This window comes from Poecilia latipinna, unplaced genomic scaffold (assembly GCF_001443285.1).
Source record: "Poecilia latipinna isolate Pla-1442-1.1 unplaced genomic scaffold, P_latipinna-1.0 Scaffold1868, whole genome shotgun sequence".
NCBI classification, from domain to species: Eukaryota; Metazoa; Chordata; class Actinopteri; order Cyprinodontiformes; family Poeciliidae; genus Poecilia; species Poecilia latipinna.
The window spans coordinates 113,888-129,430 of record NW_015114484.1 but is presented as its reverse complement, the minus strand read 5'-3'; the positions used below and the strand labels follow the sequence as shown (position 1 = coordinate 129,430).

Below are 15,543 nucleotides of genomic sequence, written 5' to 3'. Positions count from 1 at the left end.
AATTTAAAGGGAAAAAAAAAAAAAATTCTCCCCCTGATTTTAAAAACAAAAAAAAAAATTCTTTTTTTTTTTTTTTTTTTTTTTTTTTTAACTGTAATCTCATCTTGCTCTGGTAGGAATGTAGATCCATGAGTTCACAGTGCTGTGTGGAGATCTAGATAAAAAAAAAAAATACTGCAGTGAAGCAATAGTGAGCTTAATTGTTTTGGATAGCATAGAGTAGGCAAAGAGTCAGTGTGTAGTGAAGTTGCATGGCAACCTCATTGCTGACGAAACCCGACTGTCTGCCACATTCAGTCATTTTGTGGAAGTTTGACTAATCCAGTGATCTTACAAACAGTGTTACAGTACTGAAGAAAAAAATAAACTAGACCAAGATTCATTTTGCATACATGACAGCACATTGACAATCAGGCTGCATGTCTTTAAAGACTTTGTGGAAGCTATGAAGAAGGTTAGAGGTTGATCCACGCTGAACTCCAGCTCAATAGACACGATGTTAACTTTTTTTTTTTTTTACAAACCTCCAAAGAAAGAACAAGATGCTGTAGAAAATACACCAAAAGCAGCCACTGAAACTGCATAGCTGGTTAACTAGGCTGTAATTTAATGATATAACATTCAATACAACATCTGAAATGTGCATCTTTGGTCACATTTCGTCCCATCATTTACCAAAGTTTAGAACGTTTTCAGCATATTTATGTAAAACCGTTATAAATAAGCAATATTTTAATCATTTAGTTTAATTCAGTTTACTCGTTTAATACCAACAATTCCCACAAAAGTAATTTGAAGGCAAATGAGTTTAAGTTCAACACTTAGCTACATAGAGTCCAATCATATAGTTCGATTCAGATCCAAATTAAAAACTGTTGAGTTCAGTCCTAGTTGTAACACAATACAGATTAATTCAGTTGATCATTTAGTGCTTATTAATAAGAGGTTTAAGCCGATTGCACCGAGCAAATCTCTCATTCTGAGCAAACTTGTTTTTTTATTATCATTGGCAAAACAGTTTTGCAAGCAACAACGCTGTGCTCATTATCAAAATGTCAATACAACAGGAAGAATGCTGACATTTTTTAATCACCGCCATGAGGAAAAAGTGTTCCTTTATGAATAGTCAACAAGTCAGTGAGAGGCAATTTTGGACATACAGAGTGGACTAGAGTGAAAACAACATGGAATAAAAAGCGAGACTGATGCTGTAATGCTAACAAGAAACATAAAAACAAATACATAAATGTTATGCATGTGTGAATAAGACCTGGACGGCAACATAGCTGGATGAACTAGACCATCCAGTTGTTTGGTTTCTACAGCTGGAAATGCATCTGAAATGATGCATTTTTAGAGAGGACTGGAAAGTCTTTCAAAATGGAATGAGATCATTTTTCCCCAACACTCATAACTACTCCTATTATGTTACCAAACAAATAGTAATTTTAGTAAAGAAAAACTCAACTGAGCAGCCTAAAGAGTTTTATTTACAATGATTTCTACAATCTTGTTTTCTAACAACTCTAAAGAGAGAAACAATGTGAAAAGCTCCTGCAAAGACCACAGACCAGTTTTTCAGCATTAGTTTGTAAACAAACAGACTTTAGAATATGTGTACATATCTAAATGTACTATATAAAACTACCTGGAGGACATTTCTCAAAAGTCATTACCATGGTCCGCCTCTCCTTATGAAAGGCCTGACTATAATTTGACTCATACAACAGTAAGGACCTCACACAGCATGTATTTGGAACAAGGGTAACCACTGGGCTTTGCTAACGGATTCGCTCAATGACCAGGATAACTACTGTTGGCAACACAAATCGACTATTATGAATTTTTCTGCATTTTTGGATCTGAAGAAATATTGCACTGACTTGACCAGCTGTGTACAACTGATTCATTGAGGCACAAACAAACACACACACACACACACACACACACACACACACACACACATAAACAGTTTATTACCACAGCCGTCACCAGATCTTAACATTCAGATTTCTGGACTGTGGGAAGAAGATGGAGTGGCTGGAGAGAGAACACATACATGCATGTGGGAAACATGCAAAATCCATGCAGAACGCAAGGTTCTTGTTAAGAGGTATTTACCCATGAGAGATTTTTCTACCACACATCACCCACAGAGGGAACACAATGTAGCAGCTCCTCTGTAATGAAGCTTTACCATAGAAATGGTTGGATTACAGACAACAATAGTGTTTTAACTAAAAGATTTAATTATGTATAAACAATAGCAGACTTTCTCTATTTTTTTAATTAAATGTCATGGCTTATAAACATTGCAATATTAAATTTTGGGTAGGTACTACACTGCATTACATATCTAATTTTATCCGCTAGGGAAAGGAATATGTGCCCAACTCATTTGCAGTCAGCTTCCAAGAGCAACATGCAAATCAATGAAATGGAAAGAAATGGAACAGCAAGAACAAGGCAGAACAAGTTTAGCTGAAGTCACCAAATGCCTTCACTCTGCCTGGTATTTATTTGTTTCAGCAGTGATTAATGATTGTGGCAGCTGTGAGGTTTTGACTTGGATGCCAACGCCACGCCCCTGCTTTTTCTGATTTTTTTTTTTAAGTACAGGTACATGTTTTAAATATATATATATATATATATATATATATATATATATATATATATATATATATATATATATATATATATATATATGTATATGCACACACACTCTTATATTAGCACTCAAACCAATGTTTTGTATACTCTTAGTGCCATGTAAGATTCCAGATATCTCTTTTACATTGCAAAACACAAACATAAAACAGAACAAGGTGAAAACCTTTCACCTTTCAACCTTCCTTCTGTCTGTGTTAGACGTGCACAGCCGACAGACGGGCCATAACACATGTAGACCGGCGTGAATCTGTCAGTGCTCTGTGTCTGAAACCCTTTCACTCAGTTTAAAACCAAACAACTGACAAAAAACAGCATTTGTGAAGGAATGCAGAAAGACATCGACATGCACAGCCTTTTGACTCCTCTGATAAAGTGTTGCACCTCCTCTGCACACATACGCATCTTCCCCTGCATGACTGCTGTGAACAGCATATGAGAAACGCACAATAAAACTGCTATAAGACACCCCAGACACCTGCCACTTCAAACAAAGCTTATAACTTATATGTGAAAGCGCAGAGGACACACAAAGTCTAACTCGTTCCAGATGCGATGCCCGTCACACTTCTTATTTCAGAGCAAGAAGTTGCACAAAATTCATTATTTTTATAACTCATTCAGCATGCATTCACTGTGCAACTAAAAATAAATAAATAAATAAATAGTTGTAGGAATTTCATGTTTCCAAAACAATTCTAAAATTTACTTAGGATTTTATTTGCACCAACATGTTTTTGCAGTTCCACAAGTTAAAGGAGTTCAGATTTTTTACATTTTAGCGTGTTCCTCATTACATTCATTTGCTTTATTTAGTGTTTATGACACAACAAGCGCACACAGTTTTACTCTGCAGAGGAGCAACACTGACACTAGATATTGCAACACTTTGATGACTTTCATAAAAGTCTGCTTTGGAGTTATCGAGTTCAATAGATAATTATGCCAGAGGTCACCAATGCTTGGGCCAGGTTCTAGATCTGAATCTAACCTAGTTTTGAAAACCTTAGCTTGAGATTTGTGAAATATTCACTGTCAGCTGAAAAAAAACGTAAACTTTTATAAATACTGTTGCTGAAATCTTGTCTTGTTCTTGTTCTTGTGAGCTTCATCTACCATTATGTCCTAGTTGAAATAGTGCATATCATGATGTCATGTGAAGGTCCAAGTACGCAACAGTAATTTAGTGACAAATCTGTGAAATGTGAAAAGAAACAGCAATAGAGTTAACAAAATAAGTTGTTAAAAAATCTTAGGAAAATCTGGGAAATTGGTGAATTTTTAAAATTTCAGAACCATTCCAATAAAGTATGCATGTTGAAAATCAAAATAAAGAAAGTAGAGATGGTTTAAATCTTTTACACATTCCTGCAGTACATTTGTAAGATGTAGCATTGGGAGACAGTGAGAAAAGACCTTACAATAAAAAACAGGCCTCAGCTGTTTAGCCCCAAGTTTGTTTCTCTAATTGTTCCTTTAGGGACGTTTAGAGGCCAGAAAGCTGTAGTTTTAGACAAACTATGATCCGTTGGAAATAACACACTTATTTATAATCTGGGTGGAGTGAAAACCTTGACAAAATACAGTGAATGCTGATTTTTGGACTATTGTAGACTCATTATGTTGAAATGTTCTACTCAAGACAATCACACACCACTTTGTGTTGTTTTTTCACATTAAACCTAAGAAAATCCATTGATGTGGAAAAGGTCCAGGTGTTTTAATACTTTTACAAGCTGCAATTTTTAAAAGAGGTTGAAAAGAGAAGCAGTGCTCACCTGTTCCTTCCCTGTCTGAATGCAGTCTTCTCTCTTTCCAGGTAACGGAGGCCAGTAGATCTGTGGAGGAAGACAAACCAAAGGGGCATTTAGGACGGACGTAAAAGAAGAACTGGATAATTAATAGCCTCATAACAGTGAAATTATACAAACAGCCATTTTATTTGACAATGTAGCAAAATGTGATTGCTTTGGGGAAGCAATTACTAATTGATGGTAAAGCAAACAATTACCATAAATCGACTGCTTTACCACAACTTTCCGGTAAACAAAAACAAACACATACTCAGCTTTAGTATCATTAAATGAGATTAATTGAAAGCAATTTACTAAGTAGATCACATACATAAGATTTTTAATGAGCAAAGGGGGAACTTCATGGTAGACAAGCCAAAGCTTTATAGTACGTACTGAGGTAATATTTGAAAATGGTACATAAAATTTGCAGGCTTGAAACTGATGTAATATCAGACGAAGCAATAAAGTTTTTTATGGGTCTTATTAAATTCTGTTCGGCTTTCACACCCATCTTTAGCAATATGGGGTTCTTTTTAAACAAACATTAGACCTGTATTATGATCTCATGTCCAGGATTTTTCTTTTTTTTTTTTAGTTGACAAGTGCTGTTGCTCCCCGGTTTGTAAAGATTATTGAATGATTTCTTTGTTCAATAGTATGGGTAAGGTTGAGAAACTGTGCAACACGAATCAAAACTATTCTCAAAATACACTAAATATGACAAGTATGTTTTTTTTAAAAAAAAATACAAATATAAAGTAGGATTTTCTATTCTTTTTTCCTCTAGATTCCCACTGTAACGGTCCAAGAGGCATGAATGAGAAAATCTGTTGGATTCTCGGTGACGTGTGTGAAATGAAAACTGTACCCCAGACACTGAGGCTATTCTTTCCACTGCTGTCTGCAAATGTTGTATTCATACTTGCTGTTTCTGTAAAGAAAGGCCCAGGGCTGCCTCTGTCGGGGTTCAGTGACGTTGGTAAAACTGTTGTTTTGTACCGACTTCTAAAGACAATAAGCATTTGTCTGGTGCAGAAGGAAACTGGCTTTGTTTTGGCTAGTCGAGATAAAAGCAACCAGTGGGGGGGAAAAACAAATGACCCAGACTTGCATTAGGTTGGCTCACTGACTCCAGAATATGCATGGAGAACATGTGCATGTGCTTAGGGCTCCTGCCGCAGCTATAGGGACAGAGTGAGAATGAATCAGAAGCAGTAAAGTGCCTTGTTGGCCTCAAAGCTGAACCACATTCTCTTCTTGTACCAATTACACATGGATTTCATGTCAGCAGTAAAACTGTAAGGCACACTGTATATCCTCTGACATAAACTTCAATATCACCAAAATCCTCCCAGTGGACTTGGTGCAAATCTGAAAAACTAAAAGCATCCACCCAAAATTGTATAAATCATTTATACTTTATGTTTCATTTGTATTAGTAATGTGAAAACTGAAAAGCAAGAGGAACCTTACTGACCCAGCCTGGTAAGAATCAATGGCCCAGTCCAGAGGATCTGGACTATTGAGAAACGATTGCTTCCGGGAGGAGTGGACTGTGTTGAGGTTTTAAATGTTACCCATTTGGCTGTGACGTATGTAATGTGCCAGTTCAATGTTAAGAAGCTTACCACAAACTGCCTGCAATGTAAACAACTGTCCTCCACTGCAAAGAGAGAAGTGCTGACCCGAACAAGGTGACTGTTAATCTTAATTCAATATTTGGAAGAGCGAACGGACTGAACAGGTTCCTTCACTTCCTCTGCTGCCATTGTTAAAACTAGAGGCAGACTGAAAATCGATGCTGTTGTTCACGCTTCTCTTTCTGTTCACTGATTGGTCCGGTTGAAAACCGTCCGGAGACAATCAGAGTTAAAGAGAGCGAGCCTAGATTGTGATGAAAGCGAGAACTTTTTTCAAGTGGAATTGCACAGGAAGGCAATATTTATCATATCCGTTTAACAAAATGGTGTCATTAAAAACACGTCTCTGGTAGTCAGTCTCAACTATCAATAATTTAGAAATCCATCCATTTTCTTTACACCCTTGTCTCTTACTGGGATCAGGAGGGGTGCTGGTGCCTATCTCCAGCTAACGTTCCGGGCGAGAGGCGGGGTCACCCTGGACAGGTCGCCAGTCTGTCGCAGGACAACACAGAGACACACAACCATCCACACTCACTCACACATAGGGGCAATTTGAAGAGGCCAATTAACCGGTCAGTCATGTTTTTGGACTGTGGGAGGAAACCGGAGTACCTGGAGAAAACCCATGCATGCACAGGGAGAACATGCAAACTCCATGCAGAAAGACCAGGAAAAGAACCCAGAACCTTCTTGCTGCAAGGCAACAGCTCATTTAGAAATCTTTGTCTAAAAAGTTCATTTTATACAAAAGTAAACCAAGAAAATATGCATGGTTTTCTAAATGATTTCCAGAATTGTGTCAATAATTTTATGACGGTGCTTAGCAGTCCTCTGCTGCAGTGATATTGCAGATATGTGACACTGTAAAAAATATTTTATGGTGAAAAATGTAGAAAAAAAGATTTAGACTGAGCTGAGGTTAGGCTTATGTAATTTAATAAATTATAAATTTAACCAGAAGGTTTTATTTAAACCCATCCAGCTTTATGGAGAAGAGGAAGAAAACGTTACTTTTGGTCTCAAAATACATCGTTAAAGATCAAGGCTTAATTAAACTGAACAAGGCTGACTAACTTAAAAGCATGCAAGACACGCATCATTATCAAGACAAGATTACGTTTGATATTCTCACAAAGTTTAATCTTTAACCAGAGTAATCTTTAATCTTAAACTTAAAACAGTGGCATAATTTAGGGTTTTTAATAAAACCTTCAGATTAGATTACAGTGATGGCGTCTTTATAGGCAGCTGCAGTTCATCCAAAATACTGCTGGCAGAGTCAACACCAGGAAAATGGCTCACACCACACTAGTCTTCAAATAACTTTGTTCCTCTAATTTTCTGTAAATCAGTCTGAATTATAATATTTGAACGGCGCAGCATATTTCCATGCTTTGCTTTATCATACATCTCTCTGAATGGGAAAAATATTTGGCAAATGTCAACTTTCACTCAAACTCTGTATAGAAACTGGGAGATCTTGATTATGCTGTAATCTAATATGACAACGTTAACATGACCACAGTCAGACAGCTCCACCTTCTTATCAAAGGATTGGCTATTCTCTCAAACATCCAATCTTCCTTTATGAGCGCTTTTTTTTTCTTCTAAAACTGAATCATCATTAGAGATTATATGTTTTATGTTGAGTAAAATGAAGTTAAAATAAAAGGTGGAACCAAATGCGTCAGCTCTCTGAAGATCTTTATTTGGCATGATTCAGAATAATCCACACTAATGTGCGTCATTGCATTACGACAAACTCTGACCTGGCATGTTTTACTGATACGGTTAAAATCCACCCGACCCAATTTTAGGTCCCAGGGGTCCAAGTCATTGTGTTGCAATATTCAATCCATTGTCTAAATCTCTGGGTTTGCACGCTTCAGGAGGCCAGCCAGCCTTCACCTGCCGCTCTATCTCTCCCATCATGCTTCGCTTCTGGCTCCAAAACATGCCGTTTGATTTCAAATATTTCTTTAATCTTTAAAATGTATAAATAAAAGACAGTCTTTTTAAACTACTGATGACTTTCCAGGGTGAGACGCAAACAAGTCATAAAGCCCTTTGACTTTAATCTGCTTATGTAAATAAATCATCCAAAGATCAGTAGATCCAGAAACAATTCTTTAACGTCCCGCCAAGATTAGAGCCATGATAATCGCCAATGGTTTAATGAACTCCATTTGCAAATAATATACAACAAAGTAGGCATAAATCTCATCCCAAGAAAGAGAAAACTAACCTTAAATTTTGTCATAAGCTGGGAGCACATTGCATAAACTAAAGCATATCCTTTTCCTTTTGGGTTTGTGCATTAAAACCAAACCCAAAACTGTAATGAACAAAGTTGCAGCAGTGATACGATGTTGTTTGTTTTAAATATTGGACTGAAACACTAAGACCATTAAAATTCACTCAAGAAATAAGAAATGCGGTCCTCCAAGGAGAGACTTCAACTTTCAACACGCCCTCTGCTTTTATCAACACACCAGTTCCAGCTCTGTATTGCTTTCACACCGAAAGGATTCCTGTTGAGTTGAGCAACGCTAAGTGAGCCAGAACAGATGCCATCACGAGAATCACCAAGGTAGCACAGTTCACACTATTCAGCACACGTAACCAAACACTGGGCAAAATAAACGAGTTGTCTGGACGTGCAGAAACATATGAAACGTCTGTGACAGCCAACCCCGATTCCAGGCCCATGCAGGAAAGAAAGACTGAACATGTTATTTATGCTGCAATAACCAAAGGTATTTTATTAAATACCACTGTATATATAACACTGACGAAATGGACCATATCAAACAAACATTTTTCATTGATTTATATGACATATTTTGGTTTTCTTACAAATTATAATATGGGAATTTATTTACTTTGAATTAGTGAATAATTTTCTTTTTCCACATTTTTGCCAGCGTAACAATGAAACTACCAAACATTAACTATCTCCTGAAATGACAGCCAGATGACAAAAGTCAATAACGGATAACAAACAACACTATAATTTTTGAATCAATTACATATGGTGGTTTTAAAATGTTACTAAATTGTGGTTCTAGTTTCTTGTAACACCCAAGAAGTGGCAGCAAGTGGATATTTGGTATCTTCCAGCAACACTGATGAACATCTTAGATTATTAAAAAAACATAATGTTTCACTGGTACTAATGCATGCTTGATATTACTTAAAGTACAAGTGGTATATTATAGGGCAGATCCCTAGCTGATTATAAATTTCCTTTTTTAGAAGGCAATGTTGATAACTTTTAAAACATGAGAGTTTTCTAATATCTGTGAATTCACTGTGGACTGAGAGACAAATCAGACATAAGTGCTTGATATATACTTTTCAGTGTATTTCACTTCTCTACTCACACGTTCACTTCGTGTCAGTCAAGACGTTTTTTTACTTGTCAAAAAGTGAACATTCTGTTGTTTCTGCTCCTTTCATGAGCGCAGTGGGGATATCAGTTTTAAAAAGTTACCTTTGTTCACCACAAACCGTTTATGGAGCATAAGTACAGGCTGTAAGGTACAGTATGAATACATGTAACATATGTAGCACATTTTCCCTTCAACCAGTCTGGAAACATGCTGGTGAAATTAAATCTTGTTTTACACTGAACTCATCAATTTCCCTGAGGACTTAGTCTTCCAAAAAAAAAAAAAAAAAAAAACTTTCATGCTGTTCAGTATAAGTTTCAGGACTCCACCAGTAGGGCCTAAGCACATTTTGATTTACTCATCCATGAAATAAATTATATTAGATAAAGAACACCACCTAACATAGGATTTGAATCGTTTACTGTAGTATATGTATAACCTGTGTCATAATATACAGATTTCATAAGTTTTATGATTTTAAAAAGTGTGAAAAACTTAAACTACAACCTGACAGAGTTTAATCCACTAATATTCACCTCTTTTTACAAGTAGGACATCTGTGGCTTGTTACTTGATTTTCGTTTTCTTGCATACATACAAAATTTCTACATGAAACATTTTCATAATTTGTCACATTACAACCACAAGTTTTAAGGCACTTTTACGGGATTTTGTGTGACAGACAAATGAAGATGAAAGAAAAGAATACATGGTTTTCCCAATGGGTTCAATAATTTTAGACATGTGAAAACAAAAATTTGAGGAGTGCTGCATGCATTTTGTATTCAGCCTCTCTGAGTCAACACTTCAGATCCGCCTGCAGCTACATCATCACGACTTGCCAGTTTAGGTGCAAAAAGAGCATCCAGAGAACATTATCCCTGTTTACTCTTCTACGCAGTGTCAAGCATTGTTAGACTTGATGCTGCTTTTCCACCTCATATTATGCAATACTTTGCACTGAACTATCAGATACCATTTCAGTAAAATACATTAAAGTTTTTGGTGACGTTCAAGGAATTTGAAAACTTTTCAAAGGTTTTCGTTGAAAATTTGTTTCACATTCAAGTAAAAATATTACATTACTGTATGGTCTTGACTTTAGAATTGGCTTGACAACATTTTGTTATTTTGGATACATGATTAACTATGCAATATATGATGAATATTTAAACATCCAGACTCTTTAGAAGAGGATCTGCTTCGTAGTTTAACCTTCCTTGTATCTTTGCTGCTAATATATAACAATAATAAATATTGAAATGATTTATGAGGAGCTTCCCCTTTGCAGGTGTTCAGGCATCAGAAGAGAAACATTAAACTTGGCATGGAATAGGCTAGAAGGTAACTATTCATAGAGCAAAATAACAATGCTAAGATATACACTGTTTATAGGGTAAACAGAGCAAAGGAGGGATTGATGGACAACAATAAATTTACCATGAATCCGTGATTCTCTCATCCTTTGCTGTTTATCTGTAAAGCGATCTTTTGTTGAATTGTGTTTAATATTTTCCACATTTCAACTATGATGCAACTGGACTAATATTAAATGATATGTCTGCTCAGGTTTGACCCCCCACTCCCTATTTGTGCTTGATTTATAGCAGAGTTTATTTAAACAGATGTTCTGTATAGAAGAACAGTTCTGGGGGAAAAAAGAAGAAAACTAACCCCACAGTGTCTCATTACCCGTAAAATCATCATTCTACAGACTGAGACCAGTTGCAGAATGACTGCAACTTTTATAAATAAGTGACTCAATGTGTATTAAATATGCAATGCTATGTCAATCTTTACAACAGAAAACTTGATACAAACAAAAATATCCTCAGCATAAACAAACTGTCTAAAGCATACTGAAACCTCACCTCTTTGGATTCACTGCTGACGGGACTCAGCATGACAGAGTACAGGACATCTTTACCTCCCAGGAAGAGCCGATCACGGTACTCATCAAGAAGGACAGCGCTGAGTGAGAGCTGGCCGTCATGGCCGCTAAAGATGGACGACCTGTTGGTGGACAGCAGGTCTGTAGAAAGCAGAGGAAAAGAAAATGTTAGCTGGAGTGACACGGCTTGTTGTTTTGATGTCCCTGTTGAAAGGACAGAGGGACACATTTCATCACATGAAGAGTTTTCCCAAGCATCCGTTCCTGCTCTCATCGCAGTGTTTGGAACACAAACGTGCTCTCAGCTTTTGCAAGGAAACATGGATGCAATTATCTAACAGTTCAGCGTATGATGCATCTTAGTTTTGGGGTTAAGAAGTTAAGTATCAAGCACTGAAACAATTTCCAGATGGTCCTCTTATATCATCTCTTATTCTTTTTCAGATTTCCCCATATATTATTATAGTACTTTTCACCTTCATCCACCAAATGTAACATATTTCCCTTGGTCCTAACAATCAAATTCTCCTTTTTTCAGAACCATCAACATAGTCTCCTAAGGGTTAAAACCTACTAAGAAAAAAAGTGAGCATCGAATAAAAACAGATACTTAGCAGGTTTTTCCATTAAACATATAAGTGCTGCTGTTGCTTTGCAGACCAAATCCCAGCTTTGTAGTTTGCATTTTCTTCCCATGTATGCAAGTTCAGTCAGGTTACTGCAACTTCATTTTCCAGAGTGTGAAAGAAAACTTAAACAATGCCAACATGTAGTGTCAGTAAAACAACATCTTCCAAGCATCCACAAGTCATTTTGTTTTAAATATTTATAATTTGTGTACAATACAAATAATAATTTTAAATCTAGCATTTCATATTCCATCAACCATACAGTGAAGCCATTAAAACCCTGTTTAACACGTGTTTCACATCTGTCTCATCTTTTCGGCTTGCTTCTTCTCCAACATTTTGACTCCTTCTCCAGGTAAAGACATGAGGAGAAAAAAAGTTGCACATGAGAAGTTGTCACATGACTGTCAAAGCCCCGCTGACGGCGATGCGGGTCTGAATCGACGTTCTGCCCATCTCTCATCACTCGTCTGTACCACTCTCTCGCTCGGCCCAATACACCCAGGCAAACATGCTCATGCAAACACGGGGATGGTGAGAATGGGGCTCGAGTCACTCAGCACTCAGCAAAGCATATTGACAGAGTGAAGCTGGAAGACCCCGTCACACCTCGTCCGTCACTGCGGATCTGTTTTTAGTAGAGATCTCCATTTCTCACCCTCACAAAGGTGCAGAGACGGCAAAACTTTGCTGTAGGCTCATATTATTTTATTTACTTATTTCCCATCAATTTGCTTGTTTTAGAACACTTGATTAATTATATTAGCCGTCCGCCTTGTACCTCTGTGCAAGCGGCTCATTTGGAAGAGTCTCCAGTCACCACCAATTATCAGAAGGTAAATGCAGGTAGGAAGTGGCTTGTAAAAGTAAATATTGCACAAAAGAGTAGAGAAAGTTGTGTTTGGTCAGTGTTATCTTTGTTGTAGTGCTTCTTAGCAACAAGTCTGTTACCACTGTTTGTTAATTTCCCTTCAAATGGGGCAACATTAGGGAAAACATATCTGCTAGTTACGTGGAAGAGTTGATTACACATGTTGCTCCCATTAAAAAAAAATAAAAAATCCAAATCCTGTTTATCAACACAAAACAGCTTATTCTGAAATTTACTTGATTGGTGTTATTTATTGGCTTGGATGAAGACATGATAAGACATGGAAACTGTAAAGACGTATAAATATTTCAGCAAAACACTGCAACTGTTGGCAAAGAGAAACCTCGTTAACCTTCTGCTGTATAAAAAAAATAAATGCACAGCTTGAGGTTTAAAGTGGATAAAAGTAGGCGTTCAGCATTTGGTTAAAACTTATATTACAGTGTGTGATAAATCAAATCAACCAAAACAAGCAAACAAACAAAACAAAAAAAAACAGAAAAGCTAGTATATATGAAATTCCCTCATTAAACATGAGGAAGTGGTTGCTATTATGTTGTGAAGAACTTTTTGGCATTTCAGACATTTCTAATATGTTTCTTAGATATTTTCTTCAAAGCAGCTCAATTAAAATCCACGCGAACTAGAAAAGTCCTATCCTATGTAATGCCCACAGAGACATAAATTATAATAATTATTTCTACAAAAACACCCTAGTTAGCCAGCAAAGAGAGGAAGGCTTTATAGCTGCTGGTAACATAATAATGAGGAAAAAGGAAGTCGGGAGGCAACAGGGATTTTCACAGGAACAAAGTGAGTTAGAGCAAGGACAGGAAAATCGGGAAGAACAGGATGATAACGTGGAATTAGGAGCAGCAGAAAGTCAGACAATAATGAGCAGAAAGATAAAGATGTAGAGGAAATCCGAAAACAGACCACTGACTAAAGGATTCATCAGAAATCACAACATGAATCATACAGAAAGACGGAAAAGGAAAGCAATATTGACCTCACTTTGCCTCTGACGATTTGTCACTGCCCTTTTATCTGTCACTGAGTTTATTTCACACATGCCTTTAGGGTTTACATTTTTATAATTCATATAAAACGTGATGGTGCTGAAGGAAAAAAAATTACCATATGCCTTCACAATATCAGACGTGTATGAATTTTAGGCATGTCCAAGTATCAATAAAACCTCAGTGATCTTTTAAAGACCGATTCAACATCTCAGATGTCTATGAATCTCTTCTTTGAGATCGCACACGAGAGACCACAAATGCAGGAACATAAGTTACGTGGCAACATGAGTGGAGTTCAGGATTTTAAAGATTGAAGACAGTATTACTGTTGGCATTTTAATGATCTGGATCCACAACCTTCCTCTGTTCTTGGAAAAGACATGCGATTACCTCAAAACGTTGAACATTTTCCATCCATCTTTCTGGTGGTTGTTTTGGATTGCTACACAGCAGTCCGTTGTCATGTCATCTTACATGCCTCACTGTGCCAGATTCTGACATAATGCAAAATCTCAAGTCTTAATGCAGAAGATTTTAGAAACATATGAAAAACCCAAACCGTTTATGTGCCAAGCAGGCAGAAGATTAGGCTTCATTGCAAAATGTTTCGGATGATCCATCTATTTACCTCAGTGCTTAATTAAACGCTGTGTCTCCATATAAACATTGCCCTGCAGATATACATACAGTTGTTGTCAGTCAAAACAATACAAAGACTGTCAGGTATGTGTGGCATGTTTCAGAAGATTGTGAGAAACAGTTTTTTTTTTCACCAAAAACACAAACACTGTTGCACATTTTCCAGCTGATGAAACATCCAGAAGATTAGCCATGGAATGTTAATATCCTCATCCCGCTCTGTATCTGCCGTGTATTTCCGAGGCACAGGAGGATATGGTGCCTTATGTGAAAAACATGCCAAAAATCACCTCCGTATGCATCCAACACCGAAGCGTATGCAATTTGAGCTCAGTCTAAAACAGGCTGCCATGCATTTTCTGAGTATTCTGCAGGATTAATGTCCTGAGAAGCCATATGTTCTGCACATATTTTCAAAGTTTCCTATTATCTCATCTGACAAGCATCTGACCACTTGGGAGCAATCAAAATGCACTGAACTTTTATTCCTAGATGGTTGTTTGGTCTTTAAATATGAAAACAAAGAAATGGCACCGTCACAGATAAAGTAATTTGATGTTTGAAGCTACAGTGTGTAACTTTTATTAAAAAAAAAAAAAAAAAAATACAGTTTCAACGTGTTTGTGTTAGTGTCACTATGTCATGATGGTGAGGTTCTTGCTGAGTTGACTCCACTTCTGGTACCGTTTCCCTACACTTAAAGTGTAGTATGAGACAAAGGCTTTGCTCCTTTGCCTTCTCCCAGAGCTCCCAGTGCTAACTAGAAACACTTAGTGCTGTCAGTCATGCCTGTGTGTGTGTCGCTTCCTTTCCTCCCCGCTCCCTTCTCTCTCTATTCAGCTTCTCCCCTTCAGCAGAGCCTGTTATGAATGCTAAGGCTAGTTAGCATAGCCACCGATGACATTGGATGAAGAGTTTTTCTGTAATGGTGAGTTGTCTCTCCGCAATTTCCACATGTAGGAGCATGTTCATGAGGATGATTGACAGCGCTAA

At 37.0% G+C, this 15,543-nt stretch overlaps 1 protein-coding gene across 1 annotated transcript in view; it reads right to left on the bottom strand.

The window, feature by feature from the left end:
* sema3bl (sema domain, immunoglobulin domain (Ig), short basic domain, secreted, (semaphorin) 3bl) overlaps positions 1-15,543 on the bottom strand; it is a 65,451-nt gene that overhangs the window by 34,021 nt on the left and 15,887 nt on the right. The window contains exons 2-3 of the mRNA XM_015014966.1: positions 11,370-11,530; positions 4,446-4,505 (exon numbers count right to left, since the gene is read on the bottom strand). Of these exons, the coding sequence (XP_014870452.1) occupies positions 4,446-4,505; positions 11,370-11,530 (221 nt within the window). The remainder of the gene's footprint in view (positions 1-4,445; positions 4,506-11,369; positions 11,531-15,543) is intronic.